General features: G+C 38.9%; 1 protein-coding gene and 1 non-coding gene across 2 annotated transcripts in view; one reads left to right on the forward strand and one right to left on the reverse strand.

Annotated features, from left to right (window-relative positions):
* Positions 1-8140: 8140 nt before the first annotated feature.
* LOC128248790 (U6 spliceosomal RNA) lies at positions 8141-8247 on the reverse strand. Its single transcript, XR_008264954.1, has one exon. It is a non-coding gene; the product is annotated as a U6 spliceosomal RNA (small nuclear RNA).
* A 14246-nt stretch (positions 8248-22493) lies between these two features.
* LOC106884391 (putative N-acetylgalactosaminyltransferase 9) overlaps positions 22494-27923 on the forward strand; it is a 114824-nt gene continuing 109394 nt past the window's right edge. The window contains exon 1 of the mRNA XM_089357362.1: positions 22494-22810. Within this exon, the coding sequence (XP_089213488.1) occupies positions 22494-22810 (317 nt within the window). The remainder of the gene's footprint in view (positions 22811-27923) is intronic.

Below are 27923 nucleotides of genomic sequence, written 5' to 3' on the forward strand. Positions count from 1 at the left end.
CAGCTGTGTTATTGTTTTGTTTATTCTTTCTACATTGGTATGTAGTTTGTTCCTTGTCTGTATGAGCTTAATTAAATGCAAACCATCTAAAGGTTGCACGTTCTTGGTATTAAGTATGTTTGTTTATTAGACTTAATTGCTCGATTTCTTTCTATATGCTTTAACAGCGGTCAGAAAGTTTTTCCAAATAGATTTACTGTTTTGGTTTTTGAATTTAATATTTGTTAATGTTTACACTTCATTATATTTATGTTGAACATGAAACTACAAATCACAATTCAATATTTATTTAAATCATATTTTAATAATTTTCCTGTGATTAATTTAGGAAACTCCTAAAGTTTGAGCTTGCAATACTAGCAAAGATATACATTTTTTTTCTGTTTACCTCAATTTGAAATCCATTTCACAAATTAAACTCATCCATGATAAAAAGGAATCTTCTACTACTATAGAATTGCTTTGTTGTCATTTGATGTAATATAGTGTTGATATTGAATATATTAGCACAATTTTCAAATAATTGAAAATTTGAGTTGTATGCTATCTATGAGATTGGATTCATAAGTATATAGAAAGGTGCAAATATTAGCAGAAAATAAGTTTATCTTATGATATAATTTATGCACTAACCAGTTTAACTGAATTCTAGTTTGAATACATATGAATAGCTATAAGCTACTAATCTCCCTGAACAAAAGGTGTGTGTGTGTGTGTGTGTATGTATATATATATATATATATATATATATATATATATATATATATATATATATATATATATCTTTTACCATTCACTTGTTTCAGTCATTGGACTGTGGCAATGCTGGGGCACTGCCTTAAAAGGTTTAGTTGAACAAATTGACCCCAGTACTTATTTTCTTTTAAAGACTGATATTTATTCTATAGCTGAACCATTTACAGGGACATAAAGAAACCAACACTGGTTGTCAAGTAGTGGTGAGAAACAAACACAAAGACATGCATAGATATATATACATACATGCATGTGTGTGTGTGTACAATGGGCTTCTTTCAGTTTTTGTCTACTAAATCTACTGACAAGGTTTTGGTTGGCCTAAGATAAAAGTAGAAGACACTTGCCTCGGGACTGAACTTGGAACCATGTAGTTGAGAAGTAAACTTCTTACCACTTAGCCATGCCTGCACTGATAGATAGATATAACATTTAATGTCCATATTCCATGCTGGCATGGGTTGGATAGATTGAGGATCAGTGGGCCAAAGATCTGCCTCATGTTCCTGCGTCTGCTTTGGCATGGTCTCTACAGCTGGATGTCCTTCTTAATGCCAACCACTTTGCAGCATGTAATGGGTGGGGATTTTGTTTTCTTTTTTGATGGGGACAACTAACATTAGTGCAGGACTACAAACCCTGAAGGGAGATCAAGGTTAAAAATGGTTAAAGGTACTAGACAAGGGAGTACAGAGTCGAAACAGGTTTCTTGCTGGATAGGTGCTACATGACTACTCATATTTTAGAAGAGAGTGAAAAGTGATCAGGTGGAGCTAGAGAGTGAGGGGAGAGAGTAGAATATGACTAAGAATGCTGAACATCAGAATAGCAATAATGAAACAGTAGACAGGAGAAAGACAAAAGAGGGGTGATATTGAGTAGGTTGCATGTGTGGATGGGGAAGAGAGAGGCAAGCATAGAGCATAAGAAAGGTGAGATGCATGTGGTGGAGAGAGGAGAGGTAGTTGTTGACTCAGTGGTGGGGGATAATCAATGAAAGTGTGAGTGGAGAGCAGATAAATAGATATGTGTGTGTGTATATATATATATATACATATATAGAAAAGAGAGGGATTAAAAAGCTGTTTAAGAAAATAATGAAAAAATTTTGAAGAAAATTTAAGTCAACTGGAAAATTTTGAAAAATGTAATCAAGGAAAAAATTTTACAGAGAAAAGGTAATCCTTTTTTACCCTGCATGAAAGGGATCTTATGGAGGGTTTCCAGTAAATGAGTCTGAATTTTCTTTTACAAGGTGGTATCAAAAAGTTCCCAGACCAGCTATGTTTAATAAAAAAAATAACTTATTTACCTCAGTTTTAACATTGTCTCCTTCAAAATAGTCATTTTCTGTAAGTCGAGGATCTTTTGTGATTCGCTCTAGATCTCAACAAGTGTTAAAATGGCAACCTTTGAGCTGCATTTTTATCTTGAAGAAGTCTGCAGGTACTAAATCTAGTGAATAGGGCAGGTGTGGAAGCAATACCATGTTATTTTTGGCAAGAAACTCATGAGTAAGGAGAGCTCAGTGACAGGGTGCATTGTCATTGTGAAGAATCCAATTCTTTATGTTCTACAGGTCTGGTTATTTTTGCTGAATGTCCTCTCTCAAGCACTTCAAATTATCACAGTAGAGCTCTCAATTGATAGTTTGGCCAGGAGTGGCGGTGGGCAATTCTCAATGCACAATACCACAGATGTTGATAAAAACAATGAGCGTGCTCTTGATTGAGCTACGGCTCTGTCATGCCTTCTTCAGTTTTGGAGATGAAGGGTTCTTCCATTGTGATGACTGCTGCTCTGTCTCAGGGTCATACCTGTAGATGCAATTCTCATCACTGGGGATGATCCCTGACATAAAGGATGCGTCATCAGCAGCATGCTGACAGAGATCTTGACATGTTCTTTCTGCTCAGTGGTCAGCAAGTGGGAGACAAACTTAGCAGAGACATGCTACATGTTCAATTCAGACATTAGAATTGCCTGCACAGACTCTTATGACAGACCAACAACATCAGCAATGTCATTGAGTGTCCTCCGATGATCCTCATGCACAAGCTGATGAATTTTCTCCACATTTCCAGGGTTGACACTCATGGCAGGTCTTCCAGATTGATCACCATCTTCCAGGGACATTCTTCCTCTTTTGAAACACCCATGCCACTTGAAACATTGTATACGACTTATTGCTTTGTCACTGCAAGCTTGCCAAAGCATGCTCAATATTTCTGTAACAGACTTCCCAAGTTTAACACAAAATTTCACGTCAGTTCTTTGTTCCAACTATAGCATATACATGATCACAAAAACACAAATTCCACAACTTGTGAAGTAAACACAGTGATGTCACTCAGTACACTGCATCGTGAAAGTCACTGCTAGCTCTCACTATGTATGCAACTGTGTGCTGCCATCTGTTGGCACACTACAGAACTAGTTTGGGAACTCATATGCAGTGGCCAAAAATCTCCAACTTAGCATTTAGGTATAATCTTGGCTTTCATAAGTTCCTTAGTGCTATGTTCTTTTCTACAATGTAGAGCTTGCATGTCTTGTTATAATTCATGTATGGTTTTGATTTTTCAGTAATCATCCAATTTATGTCATACACTATGCCTCTCTCTTTTAACTTACAAATTTAGCTGGCAAGTTTTGAGGATTCCATTTTTATTTTATGCATCTGAAGGAGGCAACGTGATTGTAGGATCATCTGATTGAAAAGTCTTTCAGATTATTGACATATTTCAAGTTAGTATTCTACTATGCATTGCAGAAAAGTACATAATACTAGGAAACTTACAAGAATCAGAATAGTAACTATATGCTATGATGAAAATATCAGCCCTTACTAACACAAAGAGAAAATTTTACCCACAAATACATGATGCAGCATCCATAAGCTTCCATTTTTTGTTTTCCAAAGTTTCTGATATTTCCCAAACCTACTTTTCTACTCTCTCTCTCTCTCTCTCTCTCTCTCTCTCTCTCAGTTTGTGGTTGAAGACCTATACATTTGGCGTGTGTACAGCCATGTGAAAGTGTGTGCATATGTACATAGATGTGTTAGAGCATGTGTAAGTGCTTGTGGATGGATGCATCTGAACATTGTATATGTATGTGTGTGCTACATACCTGAATAAGGTAACTAGAATGTGATAAGAGAGATGAGTCCTCAACCAATTCTATACTTAGAGTCCCTATCACCCATTTTATAAATCAATAATAATTTTTTATAGCTTGACTTTCTTGCATACAGGCTCTGAATTTATGGTACAGAAGGTGACTTCTGAGCAGGCATAAGAGTTGTTTTTGTATATGCCAGCACCCAATAAATTCCAAATGGATATGGATTGGAAAGTAGTCACTTCTGCCTTGAAGTTTTAATATATTTCTCTGAATAAATAATATTTTGCTTTTATATCTCTGTGTACAAGAGTATGCTTTTGTTTTGACTTTTCAGTTTGTGATCACAAATATATATATATATATATATATATCACTTTTAAGTTTATCTCTGCAAATTTTATAGGGAATTATAGAACCAGTACTGAAAGTTACAACATTCCATATATGAATACATCTATGTAAACAATGCAATCAAAGATAGAAAAATAGATAATGCATATTTCAAGAGTTATTGCTTCTTCTTCAGCACTGCATCCAACCCATTAACCATCCATGAACTCATTGCTTAAATATCCACTGAGTTTAGTGGTGTAACAGTATCTGATAGACCAATTTACATATTAAACTCATTCTTGGCAACTGATACATACATATTAATTGCTGGTAGGGATGCCATATTTTGTTTTGAAACCATTATATATTACCAAGTATATTAAAGATTTACAAGTCCTAAAAGTTTTATGTCCTAAAATATGCATATTCACTCATTACCTATTTTTCTATCTTCAATTGCATTGCTTACATAGACGTATGCATCTGAAGGAGGCAGTGTGATTGCAGGATCATCTGATTGTAAAGTCTTTCAGTTTATGTGACATATTTCAAGTTAGTATTCTACTATGCATTGCAGAAAAGTGTAACAACTGGTGTCAGAAGTGGGATATTTATTGCTGCAGTTAGCCAATTATTTACTATAGAACCAGAAGGAGTGCAGGCAGTGAAGGAAGAGGTGTCTCTGGCTATAAAAATATTACATGAACAAAATGTTAAACTGAGTTGAAGGAAGAGCAGAAAGCACAACACATACGTCTTCAGGGACAGCTGAACACACTCGTGAAAAGAGTGGTGGAAGAACAGCAACAGTTCAAGGAAAAGTTACATGAATAAGTACAGCAGTACATTTACGAGCTGGCTGGTAATATTACTAAGTACGAGGAACAGTTAAGCAAACTGAAAGTGTTTAATGAGAGAATGAAGGCCATAGAACAGTTTCATGCTGCTGTGCAGAAAGTGCATGAAGACAGTGGATGACGTGCTAAATTTTGAAAATGGTCAAGCCTCCAGAGGTGCTCTTTCTGGAGTGGTTATGCCTGCTGGTGGTCAGGAGGTAGTTTTGGATAAAGGTCATGCTTCCAGTCTACATGGTGGATCCTTGTCTCTTAGGTCTGGACTACTTGGCATCTATGGGGTGTCAACTGGATTTCTGCTCGATGAAGCTTTGGGTGAAAGGAAGATCGATTCCTGTCAAGGTAGTAAAGTGGACCATTGCTGATACATAGGTGTTGCAGTTGAGGCAGCTGCTGGTGAGATATGCTGATGTGTTCCCTGCAAGAAACGTGGACCTTGGTTATACAGATCTGGTGGAGCACCATATTGACATAGGAGATCATTGTCCAACTGAGCAACTAGATCAGAGGATAGCACCAGAGCAGCTAAAGAAATAGAATGTTCTGAAAAAGAAATCAATACAGAAAGATGTTTGAGAGATAAAAGTAATGTAGAGTCAGAACTGCAAAATGTTCATCAAAACTTTGTAGAGGAGACTAAATCTTTCCACAAAATCAAAGAAAAGCATATACAGTGTTTGCAGGAACATAATAGGAAGAACTTGAATCAGAATATAGATCTTTTAATGAAAGAAAATGAGAAACTAAAAGAGCAAGTGTTCTCACTGAACAGTGACAACAACAGATTGTCAGAAAATAAATTTCAGCTGATCTGGAAAATTAATGAACTAAAGGCGAATCTGTTATATAAAAAAGGGAGACCCAGGAAATTAATGAACTAAAGGCGAATATCTTAAGAAAAAAGAACAAACGGGATGACATACCTCAGTGCTTCTCAAACTATCTGATGTGGCATACCAGCAGGTTTTTTTCCAATGTGCCAGGGACCGGTAATATTTCTTTATAGTTCACCCGCACAGTAAAAAGTGCACCAAAATCATACTGTCTACTCTTTAAACAGTATGATTTTTTGTGATTCTTTTCTCTGCTAAGCAGAGTCCACACATCCTGTTACTATTGAGGTAAGTTCTGCACATCCACATGATGTTATATTGGTTTTTTATTGCATCATCATCATCATGCCACTATGTTCCATGCTGGCATGGGTTGGAAAGTTTGCAGGAACTGATATATCCAAAAGTTACATCAAGCCCAAATGTCTGCTTTGGCATGGTTTTTATGGCTGAATGCCTTTTCTAATGCCCACCACTTTATAGCCTGCACTGGTTAATTTTTTCATGTCACCTGCACTATTGAGGCTGCAATGCAGTTTGAAGGACTATGGACCTAATGTAGATGGTAGGTCAGCTTCATGCTTGGGGATGAGGTTATTAATATAAGTGAGTAGAGCAGATTACTGCAAAAGGACCCACATAACTATGGAAAAAAAAGTGATGGGGAATGATCAGTAAGAGCTACAAGGCATAGAATGGTATTAAGGTGCCCAGGTAACCCTTCATGGCAAAAGCTGTGTAGAAGTGGGTGGGTGGGAGGTTTGTTGTAACATTGTATAGGAAGGTGAATGAGTGGTGGTAGTGGAAGGCAGACTACCAAAATGGGTGGAGGTGACAAGAGTCAAGAGCTGGGGATGTACTAATTCTTTCGTGCACACTTGCATTGCATATCCAACTGAGCATGCTCGCTTTATTTCTTTACAGTCTTCTCAAGACCTTTGCATTCAAGTCCCATGTAGCATTGCAATTCTAACAGAAACATCATACAATCTGCTCTTCACACTTTGAGAAAAGATCTTTGTAGCCAGCAGTGGTAGAAGCTCCTTGAACTTTTTCCAACCAATTCTTACTCTACCAACTATACTTTTAGAACAGTCAACTCCCTTGCTAATTAATCTAGGTAACAAAAGCTATCAACTACTTTTAATGAGCCACCTGGGCATTCAAGACACTCATTTTCAGGTGTGCTTGTATGTACTATCCCAGTGCATCTACTGCATATGATCTTACATTCTCGGATAGTCTGCCAGTGATTCCACTACATCTCTTGTGTGTCTATAGATTACAGTGTATACAGTGTATGGTGTTTACACCTATCTCTTTTCTACATATTGAGCAAGGCCATTTCCTTGAAGGTACAAGGGTCCTGTCTTTCGTACTCACTAAAACCTTAGTCTTTGAGAGGTAAACTATAAGGTTTCTCAAGTCTAAGTTTAGCTTCTATGCCTGGAATTTCTTCTCTACTTCCCCTTGGTTCACCAATATTGTGACATTACAACTCTCCTATATATCTATATGTATGTACATTTATCTTTATGAATATATGTAGTCATATGTATCCATATATATCTATGTGTACCTATGTGTGTGTGTGTGTATATATATATATATATATATATATATATATATGTATTTATATGTCAAACTAAATGTGTTTATCTACATCATTATCTCTATCATCACCTCACCTGGATTTCTCTTGTAGCCAGTCTTGATGCTGTTGATGTAGCCCTGGATGAAGAATTCTGAGATTAAGTTCAAATCATTTGAGCACTATTATGTGTTTTCTATACTGAGCATAGCTAGCTCTCATCTATTGTCTTTTCTCTTTTATTCTCTTTTACTTGTTTCAGTCATTTGACTGCGGCCATTCTGGAGCACTGCCTTTAGTCGAGCACATCGACCCCGGGACTTATTCTTTGTAAGCCTAGTGCTTATTTTATCGGTCTCTTTTGCCGAACCGCTAAGTTACGGGGACATAAACACACCAGCATTGGTTGTCAAGCAATGCTAGGGGGACAAACACAAACACACACACACACACACATATATATATATATATATACATATATACGACGGGCTTCTTTCAGTTTCCGTCTACCAAATCCACTCACAAGGCTTTGGTCGGCCCGAGGCTATAGTAGAAGACACTTGCCCAAGATGCCACGCAGTGGGACTGAATCCTGAACCATGTGGTTGGTAAGCAAGCTACTTACCACACAGCCAGTCCTGCACCTTAAAAATATGGAACGCTTCACAAATTTGCGTGTCATCCTTGCGCAGGGGCCATGCTAATCTTCTCTGTATCGTTCCAATTTTAGAATATGTACTGCCATAGCTAGTACAAAAAATAAATGCGCCCTTTTAAAGCCTAGCCAGGCCCATGGGCCTGGTTTCCCAGTTTCAATGGCGTATGTGTTCCCCAGCTGGAACAACGTGAAATGAAGTGTTTTGCTCAAGAACACAACGCACCGCTCGGTCCAGGAATCGAAACCACAATCTTACGATCATGGTGCTGACACCCTAACCACTAGGCCATGTGCCTCCACCTGTCTGTATATATATAATGTATATATATGAATATATATATGTGTGTTTGTCTGTATCATTTGTAGAATACATAAATCCAGAGAAGAAGCCCACTCTAAGATGTAGATCAGTATATATTAAAAACGGAGAAGGACAGTTTATGGGATTACCCTGGGTTTCCTGTCCATAAAGGGTTTAGCTTTATGGCGTATCGTCAGATCCCAAAACCTGTTGGCCTAAGACCTCTTCAAAATATGGAAGGAAAAAGCCTCACTACAAAGGTAAACAACTGGGGATTATCTCCCTTTACCATTGGCTATCGACTTCTGGCTGTGCCACCATCTTGTGGCCTCCAAGATGGCAGTACAGCTGGAAATCGATGGCCAATGACAAAGGGAGATAATACCCAATCATTTACCTTTGTAATGAAGCTTTTCCTCCTCCATATTTTGAAGAGGTCTTAGGCCAACAGGCTTTGGGGTCTGACAATATGCCAAAATGCTAAACCCTTTATGGACGGGAAAAACCCAAGGTAATCCCATAAACCAACCTTCCCCATTTTAAATATATGTATATATACTTTATTATTAAAGCTGCAAAAACATTACAAAAATATCACATAAAACTGCTACTCAGAGTTTCACATTCCTGTTCATCAGGCAGTTGTGATCACAACTGCCCAATGAATGAGAACGTGAAACTCTGAGTAGTAGTTTTTTGTAATATTTTTGTGATGGTTTTGCAGCTTTAATAAAGCATATTACTCTATCTCTGGTATTCAAGTACTATTTTTTCCCACCTTGTTTCACATTTATGTGCTTTACTTGGGTATATCATCATCATCATCATCATCGTTTAAAGTCCGCTTTCCATGCTAGCATGGGTTGGACGACTTGACTGAGGACTGGTGAAACCAGATGGCAACACCAGGCTCCAATCTAAATTCGTCCATGTTCATCCGTTAAAGACTTGATAGAGGCTTCTCTGCCTCTCCGACTCTCCACACGACATGCCCATCCGGCAACATCAATACCTTCTCTTCCCACTGCACGAAGTTTAGCTCTGATCCTACACCCTTCGTGTTTGGCTTTGAGATGACAGCAAAAAACCGCTTTCGCTGTCACCACTCTGGATGCAGAGCCAGATTCCATGGCCTCATCTAATTCCTTAGTTAAAGCCCTTTCTATTCTAGTCTTATCTAGACTTAACTGTTTGCTATATCTAATAGACTCAGAACGAGTGGTTCGTTTGAGAGCACACCACCACCTATTATTAATAATCGTGCCAGTTAATGCCCTCTGCACTAACTCCTTAACCCGGGCACGGAAGGTTTTACAAGTCAAAATAGACTTGTTCATCTTCCAGTACCCTGGTCCCTGCCTATGACACTTAACTAGGTACACCCTACACGTTACAAACTAGTGATTTCTGTAGGAGACACAACAAAAGTGTGGACAACTAAACATATCCCTATCCCTAACAAATATCCTATCTATATAAAATTTGAGTGAACCATTGTTATTGGACCATGTCTACTGTGGAACGAGTGGTTCATCCAGTCTATACTGATCTACTAGATTATAGCTCTCTAGTAGCCTTTTGAGGCCTGGGCTTTCCCTTCTATTGGTCAGGCCAACACTATCCACCTGTGTGTCGAGAATAGTGTTAAAGTCACTAAAAAACTCTCCAGGTCCCGGTAAAAGCCAGCCTATCTACTAAATCTCTGTGTAGACAGCTACTAACCTGAAGGACTGTTTACTTACATGTGTTACATCCAAAACGACTTGCCTACCTTCTGGGTCCAGAAAGTCTACACTTACCTACACGTCCAAGTTTTTCCTGAATAAGACCACCTCATGCCCCCGCTCTCCTGCTGGCTAGGAGAAATAAATTTCTCCTAGCCATTTAGAAGGGACAAGAATGCTCGTGGCCCACTCAGCTTAGACTCAGTTACAATACATAGATCAATATCTAGTGACCTAAGGTTGTCAAGGAGACAAGTTTGTTTCCAGTTCGACCCTAGGCCATGCACATTTATACACCCTAACTTAATTTCCATAATAAATAGTATTTACATTTTTTGTTTGGGGAGGGGCTGCACGAATTCAGCTTCCGCCCCATCCTTTTTCTTCTGTAGTGTAGTCGCTGGACTAACCATAAAACTTTGGCCACCCATCTCTTTGCTAACATCATTGATGTCGTCTGGGTACCTGTTTTTTAATTCCGTGAATAAGTCCACCTCCATTCTACCAATTCTAATGTGAGGTGGCATGTCTTTTCTAGTTTTATACACTTGAGCTTTATGATGAGCTTGGATTACTGTGGCAAGCACCTTATTATTGTCATTAAAAGAAATAATTTTGTTCTGCATCTTGGGGTGAGAATGGGAAATGGGTTTTAACAAGGGGGTGGTCTGGGAGATTTTTTTGTGTGTCTGCATTTGCTTTGGATGTTTTCTTTGTATGGGGTGGGGAGTCTGGGGCTGGGGCCTTTTTTTCTTTTTGGGGATTTAACTGTGGTAAACTCCATTTCATCACCCTCTGTGGTTTGTATTGTTGCCTGTATAGTTTTTCTGGTCTTGTTTCCTTGGGTTCTTGTGTAACTTTTGTTTGTTTTGCTTGTTGTTTTTTTTGTCTCCTCCACGTTTTGTGGCTCTTGTTGTGGAGGGGCTTCGTTCTTCTTTGCTTTACAGTCTGAGCGAATGTGACCCTTCTTGCCACATTTAAAGTAATGCGGCCTACGTTCTTCTACACCGACTCTTACGCTTAGCCCCTTGCCTATAAATACTCTATCAGGCAGTCCCTCAAGGACTTTGGGTGTGGCCTGTATGAACATCTCGAGGGACTGACCTTGCCAATTTTCTGCTTCTTCTTTTTGCATTTGCAGAATGCTCATTTTCTCTTCCTTAAGTAATGGCCACTGCTATCCACATAACGTTGAGACCTGCCGGAATTTCTTCCAGTCTAATTTTAGCGGTTCGTCTGCCTACGTACATCGGCAGTAATATCACCTCTTCATTTTTTAAGGTCATTGTAGATAAATCCTCTGCTGTTTTTTCATTGGTGAATTGAGCTTCGACCGTGGCATGCCTTCTTCCACGGCCAACATAAATTATTCTGTTCCAGAGTGGCAACAAACATTTTTTTATCACCTCACTTGTACATGTTGTAATTCTCTTTTCTTTCATACTGTACGTTTTGTACACTACAGTTTTTGCCTCAATATTCTGTAAAACCTCTTGAGGAGGGAGTAGTTTTGTATCACTACCTGTTTTCTTTTTTTTTTTTGACAAGGTTCCTATATTTAAAAAGTTCTGCCACTGTAACTTCCATTGTTATCATGTTGCCATCCACTGCAGCCGAAAAACTTTGCTTTTCTGTTTGCACTTGCGTTAAGTTTCATTATTTTTCGCCTTTTTCCATCTCTGGCATATCTTCATTCAAAAACAAATTGTGATCCATGACGTGAAGAAAAAATTTTCACAGTAAACAAATTCCTTCAAAAAGAAAAAAAATTAGACAAAAAATAATTTTTACCCTGAGAAGGGAAAAATCACAGTTCTAATCACAGTTGTCACTTTCACAACAATATTTCAGAATTTAAGACTTTTCTGCCCTGAAGGGCGAAAATAACAGTTAACAAATAAACAACAGTTCAATTCCAACAATAACAATAAAACATTAAATATATAACAAATTTGAACTCACAAACACAAATAAGTGACAATCAAAAAAGCCTGACAAGAATCTGCTAGAGATTGATTCTTTATTATGATAATTACATATCAAACATAGATGGGACAACACAGACCATTACAAACAAATAGTGTGTTTATGAGTTCGTTTTTAATGGTATTTTAAAGATATGTTCATGAATAATATAATTAAAATTTTACAAAATTTTACAAATTTACACTTGGCCAAGAAGTCCAATGGCTACACCGTATTTCTTTACAATGGGTACGATTAAGCAGGGTCTTTCACCCCCCCAACTCCCTTGCCACATCCTTCCATCTTTTCCTATATGCACTTCATGACAGGTGTCTTTCTCCAGCCCTATCTTGATTTTCAGATGATATCTGAAGTAGTATAGTAAGCCAGGGCCAGAGATAAATGTTCCCATAGCGACTCCTTCCATTCTAGTTTTTCATATACACTCTTTCAATACTGCAATTGTGCATAAAAAATATGCCTCACCTTCCTTTGATAGTCCAGGTGGCAGTACAATCTCAATCATGGACTCAGCTGATAGCTGTACTCTTCCCAGATGCAACAGCATGTGTTCTGCATAAACTATCAAGCCTGAAAGCTCTGGGCACTGTACAAGGGCATGCAGAATGGTTTCATCATCCTGCCTGCACCTTGGCCATGCCGGTGGCACAAATATCCCATTTCTAGACCGTTTATTATGAACAGGTAAAGCACTTCTATAGCACTGCCAGGTTAGATATTTCTGGTAGTTATCCAGGTACCCAGAAAGTTCTTTGAAACAGGTTGGCTAGCTGGCCCTCATCGAGCCCCAGAGCTTCTCCTAGGACATCATCCCTCTTGAACTCTATAGAGTATTAAGGTGGTACTCCCACTGCCAGCCTTGCCCACCCTGTGGATTAACACTAGTGCTTGTTTGCACTCTTTTTCCAGTGGATTCCCCACTTGGTCACCCTCCAGATAGAGCCAGAGGTGCCTCAGCCTCAGTGCATGGCTGCGCATCATCAGCCATGGCATCCCTAACCCACCCTTAAGTGGTTTTTGGCAGCAGATGCAGCGCCTCACAAGCGGTTTTCCCCACTTCTATAAAAAGCAGAAGAGAAGGTGTTCCAACTTGCTTAGCCATGAATCAGAGCAAGGGAGAATGGTCAGATGGTAGGTGATAACAGATTAAATATACACCTGCACCACCACTGCCCTTCCTTTCAGGGATAGCGCCCTTCCAGACCAGGTCCAGATTAAGACTGCCATCCTGTCTGCCACCTCACTCCAGTTCTCCGACTGGGAGTCCGGTCCAAACCAGACTCCAAGCAACTTAACAAGACCTCCCATCCAGAGCCCCACAACACTAGACGGTATCAACTTGCCATTCCAAGTGCCAAGCTGCAAGCTGATGGACTTGTCCTTGTTAATTTTTGCCCTTGCCACTGCCTCATATCCTTTGCTGCATCCTCTGGTGATGGTGGGGGTCATCTGCATATGCAGAAACAGACTTACCACATCTCTAACCACCGCAGCAATGTCTCAAGAGTCAGTACATACAGAAGCAGAGACAGGAGGCACCCCCGATGAACCGAACATTCGATTCTAAAAGGCACCAATAGGTTACCATTTATCTGAACTGTAGATTTGATGCCGCAATAAATGGCAGTGATCCAACCACAGAAATCTGGGCCCAGCCCAGCCACCTCGAGGACTGCTGCCAGGTACTGGTGGTCTACCCTATCAAAAGCTTTACTCTGGTCTAAGTGGGCCAGTGTTTCACCTTTACCGAATAAGTTACCCACCCTGTCTAAGGTGTAGCGCGGGAGATGGAGATTGCCCTGGGATGACCTGCCTGGGATGGCGCATGTTTGTGCCCTGCCAACAAGTTTCTCCATGACACGCACCAACCTCTTAGCTAGCACCTTGGCTAAAATCTTTTACTCTACATTAAGTAGAGTTATGGGCCTAAAATTACTAATATGGTCCCCCTTGCTTGGGTCTTTTCTCATCAGCGTCACCACTCCCCAACTCACAGAGCTGGGAATCCTCTCATTCTGCTGCCAGTTGTTATAGATGCAGGCCAGCAAGTGCCTGAACATGTACGGCATACTACAATAAATTTCATAGGGCAGACCATCCAGCCCTGGTGATTTGTCCCTGGCACACTCTTCAACTTCCATAGCCGTAATTGACCCTTCACAGCATTCTGCCTCCTATGCTAAGAGTTGCAACCCACAGGTGAGCAAGTCCCTTCGGAGCTCCCCAGCCTTTAGCATCTCCTCCTGTCCTTCCATCAAACGTCCATGTTCATCCATTAAAGACTTGATAGAGGCTTCTCTGCCTCTCCGACTCTCCACACGATACGCCCAACCGCATGAAGTTTAGCTCTGACTCTACCCGCTTCATGTTTGGCTTTGAGATGACAGGAAAAAACTGCTTTCGCCACCACTCTGGATGCAGAGCCAGATTCCATGGCCTCATCTAATTCCTTAGTTAAAGCCCCTTCTATTCTGGTCTTATTTAGGCTTAACTGTTTGCTACATCTAATAGTCTCAGAAAGAACGGTTCGTTTGTGGGCACACCACCACCTATTATTAATAATGGCGCCGGTTAATGCCCTCTGCACCAACTCCTTAAACCAAGCACGGAAGGTTTTACAAGTCAAAATAGACTTGTTCATCTTCCAGTACCCGGGTCCCTTCCTATGACATTTAACTAGGTACACCCTACATGTCACAAACTTGTGATCTCTGTAGGGTACACAACAAAAGCGTGGACAACTAAACGTATCCCTATATCTAATTCTAATGAATATCCTATCTATATAAAATCTGAGTGAACCATCGTTATTAGACCATGTCTACTGTGGAACGAGTGGTTCATCCAGTCTATACTGGTCTACTAGATTATAGCTCTCTAGTGGCCTTTTGAGGCATGGGATTTCCCTTCTATTGGTCGAGCCAACACTATCCACTATGCGTCGAGAATAGTGTTAAAGTCTTCCAGTACAACTAGAGTTTTTGAAGTCACTAAAAAACTCTCCAGGTCCTGGCAAAAACCAGCTTGTCTATACTGTTTCAGTGCATAGACAGCTACTAACCTGAAGGACTGTTTACTTACATGTGTCATATTCAAAATGACCAGCCTACCTTCTGGGTCCAGAAGGACTGTAATTACCTCCACGTCCAAGTTTTTCCTGAATAAGACCACCACGCCGGCTAGGAGAAATAAATTTCTCGTAGCCATTTAGAAGGGACGAGAATGCTTGTGGCCCATTCAGCTTAAACTCACTCACAATACATACATCCATATCTAGTAACCTAAGGTCGTCAAGGAGACAAGTTTGTTTCCAGTTTGACCCTAGGCCACGCGCATTTATGCACCATAGCTTAATTTCCATAGTAAATCATATTTGCCTCATCAGTAGAGACCCCTCGATTTGGATGATTCTTGACTTAAATCTCTGTTAGTACATATGTATTCACCAAAAAGTCGGTGGTGGGATGTAAATACACACACACACATACACACACAAACACACATGTTAATCAAAGTGTACAGTATTATATATCCATCACAGCCAATCTTATCAATCAGTTTTGCACTAGGGGTTCAACGGAATGTTAGGCAACGGTCCAATTATGTAACCCTGCATGCTTCAGATATGGCAGTTATGGATTCCATAATCACTATCTTTGAAGATTCCATAACTGTCATCTTTGAAGAGCTCAGGGTTATATAATCAAACTGTTACTTAACATTCTGTCAAATCCCTGGTATGAAACTGATCGGCTGTAATCTATAGCTATAAAATTTACTGTGTGTGTTTCCTCTATCCACAGCCAAACCACTGGATCCATCTGCACCAAATTTGGCATGAATGTTTTTCATTACTTAGGGAAGGTTCTAGGGGGAGGGGGTCAAATCTTGGCCCTTGCCCATGTAGGGGGCTGTAGCCCACCCTTATACAACCCTTCCAGTTTTTTTTCCAGTGGTATAATATCAAATTTGACATGAAGGATTTTCATTACTCAGGGAAGGTTCGGGGGAGGGGGGTCAAATTTTGGCCCTTGCCCATATTGGGGGCTGTAGCTCCCCAATCCTTCCGATATTTTTTTTGAGCAGTATAATATTGTTTCACTTTTATTCTTTCACTTTTCATAAGACTATAATATTCTTTTCTACTCTAGGCACAAGGCCTGAAACTTTTGGGCAGGGGTTGGGGTAGTCGATAAGATCGACCCCAGTATGCAACTGGTACTTAATTTATCAACTCTGAAAAGATAAAAGGCAAAGTCAACCTTGGTGGAATTTGAATTCAGAACGTAAAGACAGACAAAATACCGCTAAGCATTTTGCCTGGCATGCTAATGTTTCTGTCAGCTCGCTGCCTTATAAGACTATAATATTGTTTCACTTTTATTGAAACTTTCCCAAGATGAGCAAATGCATACTGCAGCAAGTCAAATGGAGTATCAAGACAAGCGAGATAATTTCTCAAGATCAGCAAACGTATACTGTAGCATATCAAATGGAGTCTCAATACATAAGGGAGATGAGACTTACCCAAAATTTCCAAATGAAACTAATAGCATGCACTGCTCAGGCGGTAAGGTAAAATTGTCATCACTATCAGCTCCTCCTCAACCTCTTATAGATCTTCTGGAAGGTACTTCCATCCAATCAAAGGATTTTCTAAACAATATCAGACAATACAACTTTCCATTTCAAATGACATCGTTTGGTGCATCTAAGGAGATAGTTGAACATGGATTTACACCAACATTCAAAGTTAAGTTCAAGAGCAAGTCTATCACCTTATTGCTTCCCTGTTACCCACAAATGAGCAACTACACTTCCTTCAAATTTACTTCATGAGTGATGTAGAACAACAAACTCGAAGAAGGTGTCAAGACTTCAGACAATGGGTCATGTTAGATGCAGTGCCAACTACTGCAAAGGAGAGTATATCTACTGACAGCTTTTCGGTGCATTAAAAAAATCGCATACTCTCCACCCCCAATTTCCATGACAGGTTAGGGCCTGAAATACTCTACACAGAGGCATGACATGTCACTTAGTGGAATTAGCCCATCATTTACTCCACAAATGTTTCGTCATCAATACTGCACTTAAACTTAATTGAAAATTTGGTATATTGATGTAATTTTTCACAGAGAATCTGATGTTGTTATTCATTTGTTACAGAAAAATTTTAGAAAAATGTTGAAGATCTTTATTATTTTTACCTAATCAGAAAACAGGATTTAGAAGCTGGTATTTTCTACATGATAACTTTTATTAAACAAAACGAAAGCATTATATTGCAAAGACAAAAATTGTAAGAAGTTTTGAAGTTTTAATAAGATTAAATGAATAAAGACAAATGAAACATTGGAACAGGCAATATAAAAAGGAAAAATAATTTTTTTTTTTTTTTTCATTTCAAAGTTTCAGCTCAGAGCTGCGGCCATGCTGATGCACCACCGTGTTGCTACACTGTTATTACAGGGAGCCTCTTACAATATGTGGCACTTGGTGAAGAATGGAGTTTGATTTAGCAACTCTCATTTGCACCTCCTGCCGCGAGGTAGGTTCATCTGGGACTCTCGATAGGAAGAGGTCCAGCTTTGATTTAAAAACTCCTACATCTACTTTGTGCAGATTCCTCAGGCTCTTTGGGAGAATATTAAAAAGCTGTGGGCCCCTGAATCCCAAGCTGTTGCAGTAACTGGTCCTGAAGCGCGATGGCATTGCTGGGATCTTTGGCACTATGCAGTGCCGTCCCGTTCTGGCATTGGTGTAGCTTTCAATGCCAAAATTTGGCACAATTCCTTCCAGGATCTTCCAGATGTATATTACTGCATACCTCTCCCGCCTTCTCTCCAGGGAGTAGAGTCTTTGCTGTTTCAGCCTTTCCCAGTAGCTGAGCAGTTGCAAAGAGACAATCTTCTTTGTGAATCTCCTCTGGATTGCTTCAAGGTCTGCTGTTAATTTCAGACTGGTGGGTGACCACAGCTGTGAGCAGTAATCCAGGCGGCTGAGGACGAATGTCCTCCAGAGGATCATCATGGTTTCCTTATCTCTGGTTCTGAATGTTCTCAGGATCCATCCAGCCAATCGTCTGCACTTTGTTGCCATTCTGGTAATGTGCACTTGGAAAGAGGTATCATCACTCATGTCGATACCCAGGTCTCTCACTGATTTAGGCTCTGGGATTGAAATTCCCTGTGGACCAGTGTACTCTGTAAGTTTCATATTCAGTTTTGGACGTTGGTAGCGCAGGGCTTGGAATTTTTCAGCATTAAACTGCATATTATTGTCCTCAGCCCATCTGTAAACTGAGTCCAATTCCTGCTGCAGGTGTGCAACATCACTGGAGTTCTGTATTTTCTGCGAGACTTTTGTATCGTCTGCGTAGCTTGCAAGAGTGGCTATCCGGGCACTTGAAGGCATATCTGAGAGAGCGACTATAAAAAGCAATGGTCCCAAGACAGTGCCCTGTGGAACACCGCTCATTATTTGTGTTCTCACAGAGGTGGCTCCATTAGCCACTACTGCCTGACTTCTATCTTTCAGAAAGTCATGTAACCACTCTCCAAGTTTTCCAGCTATGCCAAGATCACGCAGTTTGTGGCATATCACACCATGATCCACTTTGTCAAAAGCTTTTGCAAAATCAAGGTATATTACGTCCACATTTGAGTTGTTGAGTAACTGCCTCAACACCCAGTCGTAATGTTGTAAGAGCTGGGTCAGGCAGCTCCTACCTGGTCGAAAGCCATGTTGGGTATCACTCAGCAATTTATTTTCTTCAAGGAAAGCGATCAGTTTTCCTCTGATTATTCTTTCCATGACTTTGCTGATGTGTGAAGTCAGAGAGATAGGCCTATAGTTTTTGGCATCTGCTCTGCTTCCCCCTTTATGGATTGGGCATATTATTCCCTCCTTCAGCTTGCTTGGCAGTCTTCCGTTTGCGAGAAAGCTCTGGAAGAGGATCTGGAGGGGTTTTGCCAGGGCATGCTTACACGATTTAAGGAGGATTGCTGGGAAACCATCAGGGCCAGCAGTTGAGTTTGTGTCCACTTCATGTATAGCTAGTAGTACATCTTCTTCGCTAATGTTGATGTATTCCATCGTAACTGCCTCACTGGTTATAGGGGAGGTAGCAAAGAAGTCCATTGGTTTGTTCACTTGTCTGTGCTCCAATGGAGTGGTGAAGACACTTTTGAATTGCTCATTCAGTACCTCACTGATCCTAGTTGGACTGTCTGTGAGGGAGCCATCCTTTTCGAAGAGGAGTCCAATCTTACAGCGTACTGAGGCTGTTTCTTTTGCGTAATGAAAGAAGGCCTTTGGGTTTGACTTAATGTTTTTTATAACCCAGGCTTCTTTGTCTGCTCTCTCCTTCACATAGGATTGTTGCAGCCTTTTTTCGATCTCCATCAGTGTCGTTTTTAGGCGGGACCTTTGACCATTCTTGGGATGCTGGTTGAGTCGATTTGCAACTTTTGTCCGTCGTCTCATGAGGATCTTCCTCTCCCTTGGAATCTTGTTCCTATTTGTTTTGGCCTTGTGCTCTGGGACATATTTCTGGCTTATGGCTTGCACAATAGACATGAAACATTCTAGTTTCATGTCAATGTCTGGTGTGGAGAGACATTTTGGCCAATCCTCTCTGAGGATCTCTTTCTGAATCGATTTCCAGTCCGCTTTGTGGAAGTTCAGATTGGAGAGATTTTGGGTGCTTCCTTTAGGCTGTATGTCTCTGGTTTCTTTTGGCCCAAACATAGACAGCTCTATTATGTTGTGATCCAAAACTAATGTCGGCGTCACTTTCACATCATGAATGATGTCCGTATTGTTCGTGAAGCAGAGATCTAGAATGTTATTCGCTCTAGTTGGTCTGAGAACAGTTTGCTCCATGAATAGGGCATTGGTGAGGTTGAGCAGGCATTCCACCTGTGCTTGCTTGCGATAAGTCATTCCTGAGAGTATGAGACCTTCGGGCCATTTGACGTTGGGGAAGTTGAAATCACCCATAAGAAATTGATGAATTTTGCTTTTCTTTTTGCAAAAAAAAAACTACAAGAATACAAAACTAAACAAACTAGGTTTAGAATTGAGGTTCAAGATTGGAGTTTAAGGTTAGAGTTAGGATTTAAAGTTAGAGTTAGGGTTTAGGGTTGGAATTAAAGTTAAAGGTTTGAGTTTGGGGTTAGAATTAGAGTTAAGGGTTAGAGTTGGGGTTTAGGGCTAGAATTAGGGTCAGTCTGACCAGTGGATGACCCAGGGTTAACAAATTAGTAACAAATTTTGAGTGAACATTTTTCTAATTTTTTTTCTGGAATAAGTGAATAATAAAATCAGATTGAGCATGAAAAATTACAATTATTACATTTTTGTAACGATAATTCAAAAACGAAAGTTCAGAATATAGATGCAGTGGCTTTAAACAGACAACAGCTTGGCTTACGATTGGCTAAAATTACCCCACAGTTGCAAACTTTAAAATCTATTAACTTCTTATTTATTAATTTATGACAAAAATGAATTTCATTTCGATAACTAGGATACAAAACTACATCAATACACCAAGTTTAAAATGAATTGGGACAAAAAAAATAAATCATCGTGCGTTGTGCCCACAAAATCGGTCCGGAGGGGGAGGGACAGGCGGGTAGGAATAGAAAGTAAAAACAAAACATATTTCAAAACTCTTTTTTGATGAAAAAGATGACCCCACCGTCACCATCATTTCAAGGGCACCGTGATAAAAAAAAAATCTGTCAAAACGGAGAAATTCCAATTTATGTGCTACCTATCGCTGACGTCCGCTGGAATAAAATTATAGGAATTGAAAAGTGAAAGCCAAAAAGAAAATGTCCATTACTTCAACGTCAGTATTTATTTAAATGGTAATATTTTACCGATCCCGAAAGGACGAAATGCAAAGTCGACCTCGCTGGAATTTGAACTCAAAATATAGACGAAATGCTATTAAGCATTTTTGCCGAGCGTGCTAACGATTGTGCTCGCTCACCGCCTTGTAAATATCGAGAAATGTTTACCTTAAGGTACAAAATATTACAATCGTATTAACACATCAGTTCCTTTTTCTATGATCTACCTTGATGAAATTCAAGGTAGAGATGGACTATATGTAATCTGAACCTTTCCCCCACTTATTTATTAATTTTTTTTTACGGAATCCCACGTTTTGGGCTATGGAGATTCCGATTCTGAAAAAAAATTTTTTGAAAAATTTCAATTACCCCCCCCCCCAAGCAGGCTATTTACATGCTAGAAAGAACAGCCAAATCTCACAAAACTAGTGTTAGGGTTAGGTTTAGGGTTAGGGTTAGGGATCAGGGTTAGGGTTAGGGTTAGGGTCAGGGTTACGGTCAGGGTTAAGGTTAGGGTTAGGGTTAGGGTTAGGGTTTGAGTTAGGGTTAGGTTTACCCTGTGGATCTATATAAAAACTGGGTGGGGGGGAATCGAAATTTTGAAATTGAGATTTTTGAAAATTTTTTTCCAGAATCGGATTCTCCATGGTCTGAAACATAGGATTCCGTAAAAAAAAACAAAATTAAAAAGGGGGGGGGGTATACCCAGATTACATATACTCCATCTCCACCAAATTCAATATTTACAACTACACTAATTGTTTTAAGTATATATGAAATAATGTTCACGTACGTATAAAAGTAGTGCAGTATAAACGTATGAAACAATTGATTTTGAATATTTGTTGACGCCTACATTAAGAAGGACGAGTTAGTGCCCAACAATATCGCTATGTGCAAACAACAGAAGCCCCAGGTGATTCATTGTTATACAAATTAAAAGATGTAATATTCATGTCTCTCACAACTAAGTTACCGGTGTAAATAAATTTGGAGATGAAATACAACTCAAGATAAATCTCATGATTATAGTATTCCGTTTCGAATCTCTTGTATATAAGTGAGTTTCAACTAATATAGGGTATCGGGCCAGGATATCCAATATAACCTCAAACGTTTACTTGTTACTAATATATTAGATTTCCGCCAATGTCCGGAAGATTCGTCGTAAACCGAACAGTTGCGTTGTTTTCTGAATGCCAACGTGGGACAATGAGTTTTGATTGAGAAAAATCGATGTACGCTGTCATACCTACAGGCACACGCACACACATATATATATTATATATATGTATTGTGAAAGAAATCGAAGCTAACTTACAATTGAAGAAAACATTAACGTCATTATGAAAATTATGCACGATTAACTTAAACTAAGTTATTTCTCTGTTAGTTATTATAAACATTTGTTAATTTAATTTCAAACTGTTATTTTCTGTTTTTTTTTTCTTTTTTAAATTAGTGATGCGTCGGATTTGGTTAAAAAGAAGAGTGAACGTTAGATTATTGTTAACTTTTATCTTTGTTGTACTTTTTGTTTATGTATACTGGAACTTTTTCCAATTAGGCCATGATGAGATAATCATATACCGAAAAAAGCGTTACGAAACTTATCAGAAAAATGAACCTCATCGAAAAGGTCCTGGAGAACAAGGGAAACGTGTCGTATTGCAAGTAGATGAGGCTAAACAAAAAGAAGTTTTTACAAAAGAAGCTTTTAATCTAATTGCAAGTGATACGATAGCTCTGGATCGAAGTCTGCGGGATGTACGTGATGAAAGGTAAGTTTTTGTTTTACATGTTGTTGTGACTATATAGTTATTTACCTTCTTTTACCATGATGTATGTGACTTCGAAGGACAACTATTCCAAAATTTTGCCCTTATTTATTCGTCAAACACTTCATCCCAATGAAAGAAAATACGAGTCCTAAGGCTGTAGTGACGGTCAGTAAAAATCAGTTACATTCGTGGGGCGCAAAGAAAGAGAAAAAGGAATTTTAATGTTTTCGATGGGGTCCGTCTTCAGATAAGAGAGAAAGAACTATGCCCAGAACGTTGGTATTCACGTCACACTTTACCAGATTATATTCTGTTATTAAACTTGTTCAGAGAATGCTACTTTACTAGTTACAGGTGTCTTTACGTATAAGTTCAAATTTCACTGTTGTTGCTTTCATCCCTCTGTGGTTGTTAAAATGAAGTACCAGTCTACGTACTAGTGTCAAAACAACGAAGTGTTCCCTCGACTAAAGTTTTTACCTATGTATGATAAGTCATTGATAAGAGGCCGAGGTTCTGATCGAATCACACACACACACAAAATTTAATTTTTATTCACTCCTCTGAAATTCTCAAATTTCGAAGGGTAATTTGGAACAAATTAGAGAACACATATTCGAGCTTACCCTTGTAACCTTTTAAACTTTTTATTCTTTGTTCCAAATTACCCTGTTATCTTTTTTAAGTTTGTCCTAAATTACTCCATTTGGTTTATCCGAATGATGCTCTATATTTGTTTCTGAAAGTTCGAATAATACACTATTTATATACGCGAGCTTCTACTGCTCTATCGAGTATACATCCACCTTCCTGTCTTTTGGGAGTGCAGAATTGTATTTGTGTGCTACATTTGTTCAGTGGTGCGGTTAGTTTTGTTTTCTGCATTGTTAATGTTTATTTAGTTGAGTAGAATACGTGTTACATGAGCTGTGTTACTTTGTTAGATAATGATCGTTTCGGACATGACTACTGAACTGGGCTCCTCAACTGACTTTGCTATCCCCAAAACTTTCCTAAAATGCTTATTTTTTTTCTTAAAATTTCCGTAGATAGATTTTAGATTGTGTAGATTACGATTACAAGCAGTGTTGGGAATAACTGAAAACAAAATTTCGATTAATGATTACAAGTATACCGGCACGAAATAATCGACCTTTATTTTTTTTTTTTTTTTGAAACCTTTTCAGTGGATTCCTATACTTTCGATGACGGAGATTCTGAATATGCCAAAACCATGTTTTCAAAATTTTCAGTTCCCCCTCCCCACCCCAAATTTTTTCGAATTCTTTTTTTCAATCCTTGTGGAAAAATATGGAGATTGAAGATATGGTAAAAAGAAAATAATTAATTTCAAATTTTCTATGAGGAAACTCCAAAATTGATTCATACACTCCTCGCCACCCCATCCCACTGTCTAAAAGTGAAAATGAACGGCTTGCAATTATGAAAGGCTACTAAATGTGAACATAAGGGATCTATTCCATCGTAGAAGTTATTTCGTGTTAAAGTTGTATTTGAGTAATTTTAAACAGTCAATGACGTGTGTTCAGTTGAAGAAAATTACTGCTGCTGTTTGCGAACAACAACTTCCGGGTCCATTGACAAAACGATGAATCTTCAACAACAGAAAAATTTAAACTGAAAATAATAACCAGAGATGTTTTTATAGTAACATATATGAGAATGTGTCCATCTGTCTATCTATCTATCTATCTATCTATCTATCTATCTATCTATCTATCTACATCTCTCTCTCTCTCTCTCTCTCTCTCTCTCTCTCTCTCTCTCTCTCTCTCTCTCTCTCTCTCTCTCTCTCTCTCTACACACACACATTAATAATAGGCAGAAGTTACAGAATGACAATGGCCAAATTCGTGTTTGATAAGTGCCAATACACTTATCAATACTCTTAGCTTTTGATTTACTCTCTAACTTCTGCTGATGATATATATATATATAGATATATATATACTTATATGTAAAAAAAAATCTCATTACGCAATCAAACCAATGAAAGAACCTCTACCTGGACACTTGACACGCTAAAAATAGCAGCCAAAGTATCCCCCTACCTAAATCACATGCCTATTGTACACAATGTCCTAGATTATCCCTAAAAAGACGGTTTGCTGAAGGCTGGAATGTCTTTGATGATAGGTTTGCTGTATCAGGGTTGATCTGAGGCTAAATAATAACAAAATTATTACTGAGACAGACCAACGACGAAGCCTATATGTGGTTGCATGACCTGCTAGATGGAATAAACCCCAGGAATTATTTCTAAAGTGCATAGAATATGTGGCATATTAGGACATAGCCTAATTTTGGGTGTGGGGTGTGGACTTGTTCAGAAACACCCGCGAGTGGGGAACAGTTCTCAAAAATAACCCCTAGTTGTTTTCCCCAAAAATTCCTATGTCCTCGGAATCTACATAGTCCGAGGTATATTTGTAGAGAATTTCATTAAAAAATATCCATTTTCTTGAAAGTTAAGATGAATTGAATTAGACTCCGGTGAATTTTCTGAAATTCATCACCTACTCCACTCCTAAAACACTTCCCCCCAAAAACTTTTGTAGATTCGGAATCTACATGATACAACACATATTCATACAACATTTTATTAAAATATATCCATCTTTCTGACAATTATGATCATCCAAAGTCGCGGTGGGGTGCAGAAATCTGTAGTTATGCCTAGTAATATACCAAAATTTCACGAAACGTTTGATATTCAATGGGGGTCTTTTAATGTGGGTCAATGATTCACTAAAATTTTTTTTCTATCCAAATAACAACATACATGCTCAAACTTTAGAAGGGCGATGGATGTTCATCAAGAAGAAGGAAGGTGACATTGTGGAGTTACTCTTTGTTTTAGTCACTTGACTGCAGCCATGCTGGAGCACCACCTTGAAGGGCTTTAGTTTGTAGCGGCATAAGCAGTCAGTGCCATATTGGAAGAGATCTCGCAGCAGCCATTGTCATCTCCAAGACTGGAGCAAGATCTCACCTGCATCCATTTGCTATGCACGCGATCACAACGAGATTTGGTCTCTCTTTTTCCCTGCGACCGCTTGCAGAGCACACTTCACTAGCTGGGCCTCTTGGATAATCTGCTTGTTATATCTCCTGAGGCAATGGGCCCGTGTAACGGAGAACGACGAATTCACACTGCTTGAGATGGCTGCAGAGAGAAACGCACTACACCCTTGTGTATAGTGTAAATAAAACTGTTTGAGAACCTGCATTTTGCCTAATATTTCTTTACTCGACTGCTGGAGCCTTAACACGAAGAACAAGAAATTAATGGGAGAAGGTGATATTCAACCGATATCAAGAACCTTGCCTCCCATTATAAGTTGAATGAAACGACCCTTTATTTTTGAAGCTTAGTACTTATTCTATTGTTTTTTTTTGCCGAACCGCTAAGTTATGGGGATGTAAACACTGCAATATTAGTTAAATAATGGGTTGGGTTCGAAATTCCACCAGAATACATGATGAAGGCTGGGGAGTACATCAGCCAAAACGTTGTGATAACAACAAACACGATGAGGACACATATCTCTCTATTGTAAATAATGTACAGCAATAGCGGTTATAAGTGGTGACGGGGTGTCAAACACAAAGACACACACATAGATACATACATACATATATAGGCAGACTTCGGAGTTAGGAAGCAATGACAAGTTAGAATTTCTCCATTTTGATGGAGATTTTTCAGATTTCTTTTCATGGTGCCCTTCAAAATGATCTGGAGTGATTATGGTCAATTTTGGGGGCACCATGCACTTAAATCCAGGCATAGCTACAAATTTCTGCCTCACTGACTTTGGATGATCATAACTTTCAGAAAAATGGATATTTTTAAATGAAATTTTTTATGAATATGTTATATCATGTAGATTCTGAATATACAAACTTTATTTAGGAGAGTGGGGATACACATGAATGAAATCCCATGAAGTTTTTATTCTTTCTGAATGAAGAACACAAACATATTGTTGAATATCATGTTTGCTTCTATCAGGACCATTTACCTTGAAAGCGAAAAAGCAAAACCGACGTATACGACAGGTATGAAAAGCATATTTTAGTGTATTTTCTCTCTTCGTTTGCATGAGCACATACAAACATGCAAGCCGTTCATTTTCACTTTTAGACAGCGGATGGGGTGGCGAGGAGTGTATGAATCAATTTTGGAGTTTTCTCATAGAAAATTTGAAATTCATTATTTTCTTTTTTCCATAGTCTTAATCTCCATATTTTTCCATGTAGATTGAAAAAAAAAAATTCAGCAAAAGTTAAATTAAAAAAATTTGGTGTGGCGAGGGGGAAATTGAAAATTTTGAAAACATGGTTTTGGGATATTCAGAATCTCCATCATCGAAAACATAGGAATCCACTGAAAAGATTCCAAAAAAAAACAAAGGTTGATTTTTTTCGTGCCAGTGTTCTTGTAAATGATAGCCCAAAATTTCTTTTGAAGGACTTTGTTAAACATATTTTTTTTAGTGAAACTTTCCAAAGATGGTGCTGGGCACAGTGAATAAGATTTCTTGGATTTTTGGCTTTGTGAAAATTTTTTTTTTACAATTGTGGCTCTGTGGTAAGAAGCTTTCATCCCAACCGCATGGTTCCAGGTTTAGTCCCACTGCATGGCACCTTGGCCTAGTAACTTCTACTGCAGTCTTGGGTTGACCAAAGCCTTGTTACGAAAACTGAAAAAAGTCTGATGTATATATATATATATATATACACATGTACCAGTGTAAGCTATGGACACATAAGAGGTGCAGCAATATCAAAGGAAGGCTAACTAGGAAGATAGTTTTTGTATGTGGTTCAGGAGCAATAAACACTGAACATGTGCAGAAAATAACTTCTGCCACATTCCAGGGAGAAAAACTAGTAGTAGTTGATAGCTTCCATTATCTAGGTGACCAAGTTAGTAGCGGAGAAGGGTGCACTGAAAGTGTAGCTGCTAGAATAAGAATAGGCTGGGCAAAGTTCAGAGAGCCCTTACCTCTGCTGGTGACAAAGGGCCTCTCGCTCAGAGTAAAAGGCAGACTGTATGACGCATGTGTACAAACAGCCATGCTACATA

Source organism: Octopus bimaculoides, chromosome 9 (assembly GCF_046866305.1).
Source record: "Octopus bimaculoides isolate indiv1 chromosome 9, ASM4686630v1, whole genome shotgun sequence".
NCBI lineage: Eukaryota > Metazoa > Mollusca > Cephalopoda > Octopoda > Octopodidae > Octopus > Octopus bimaculoides.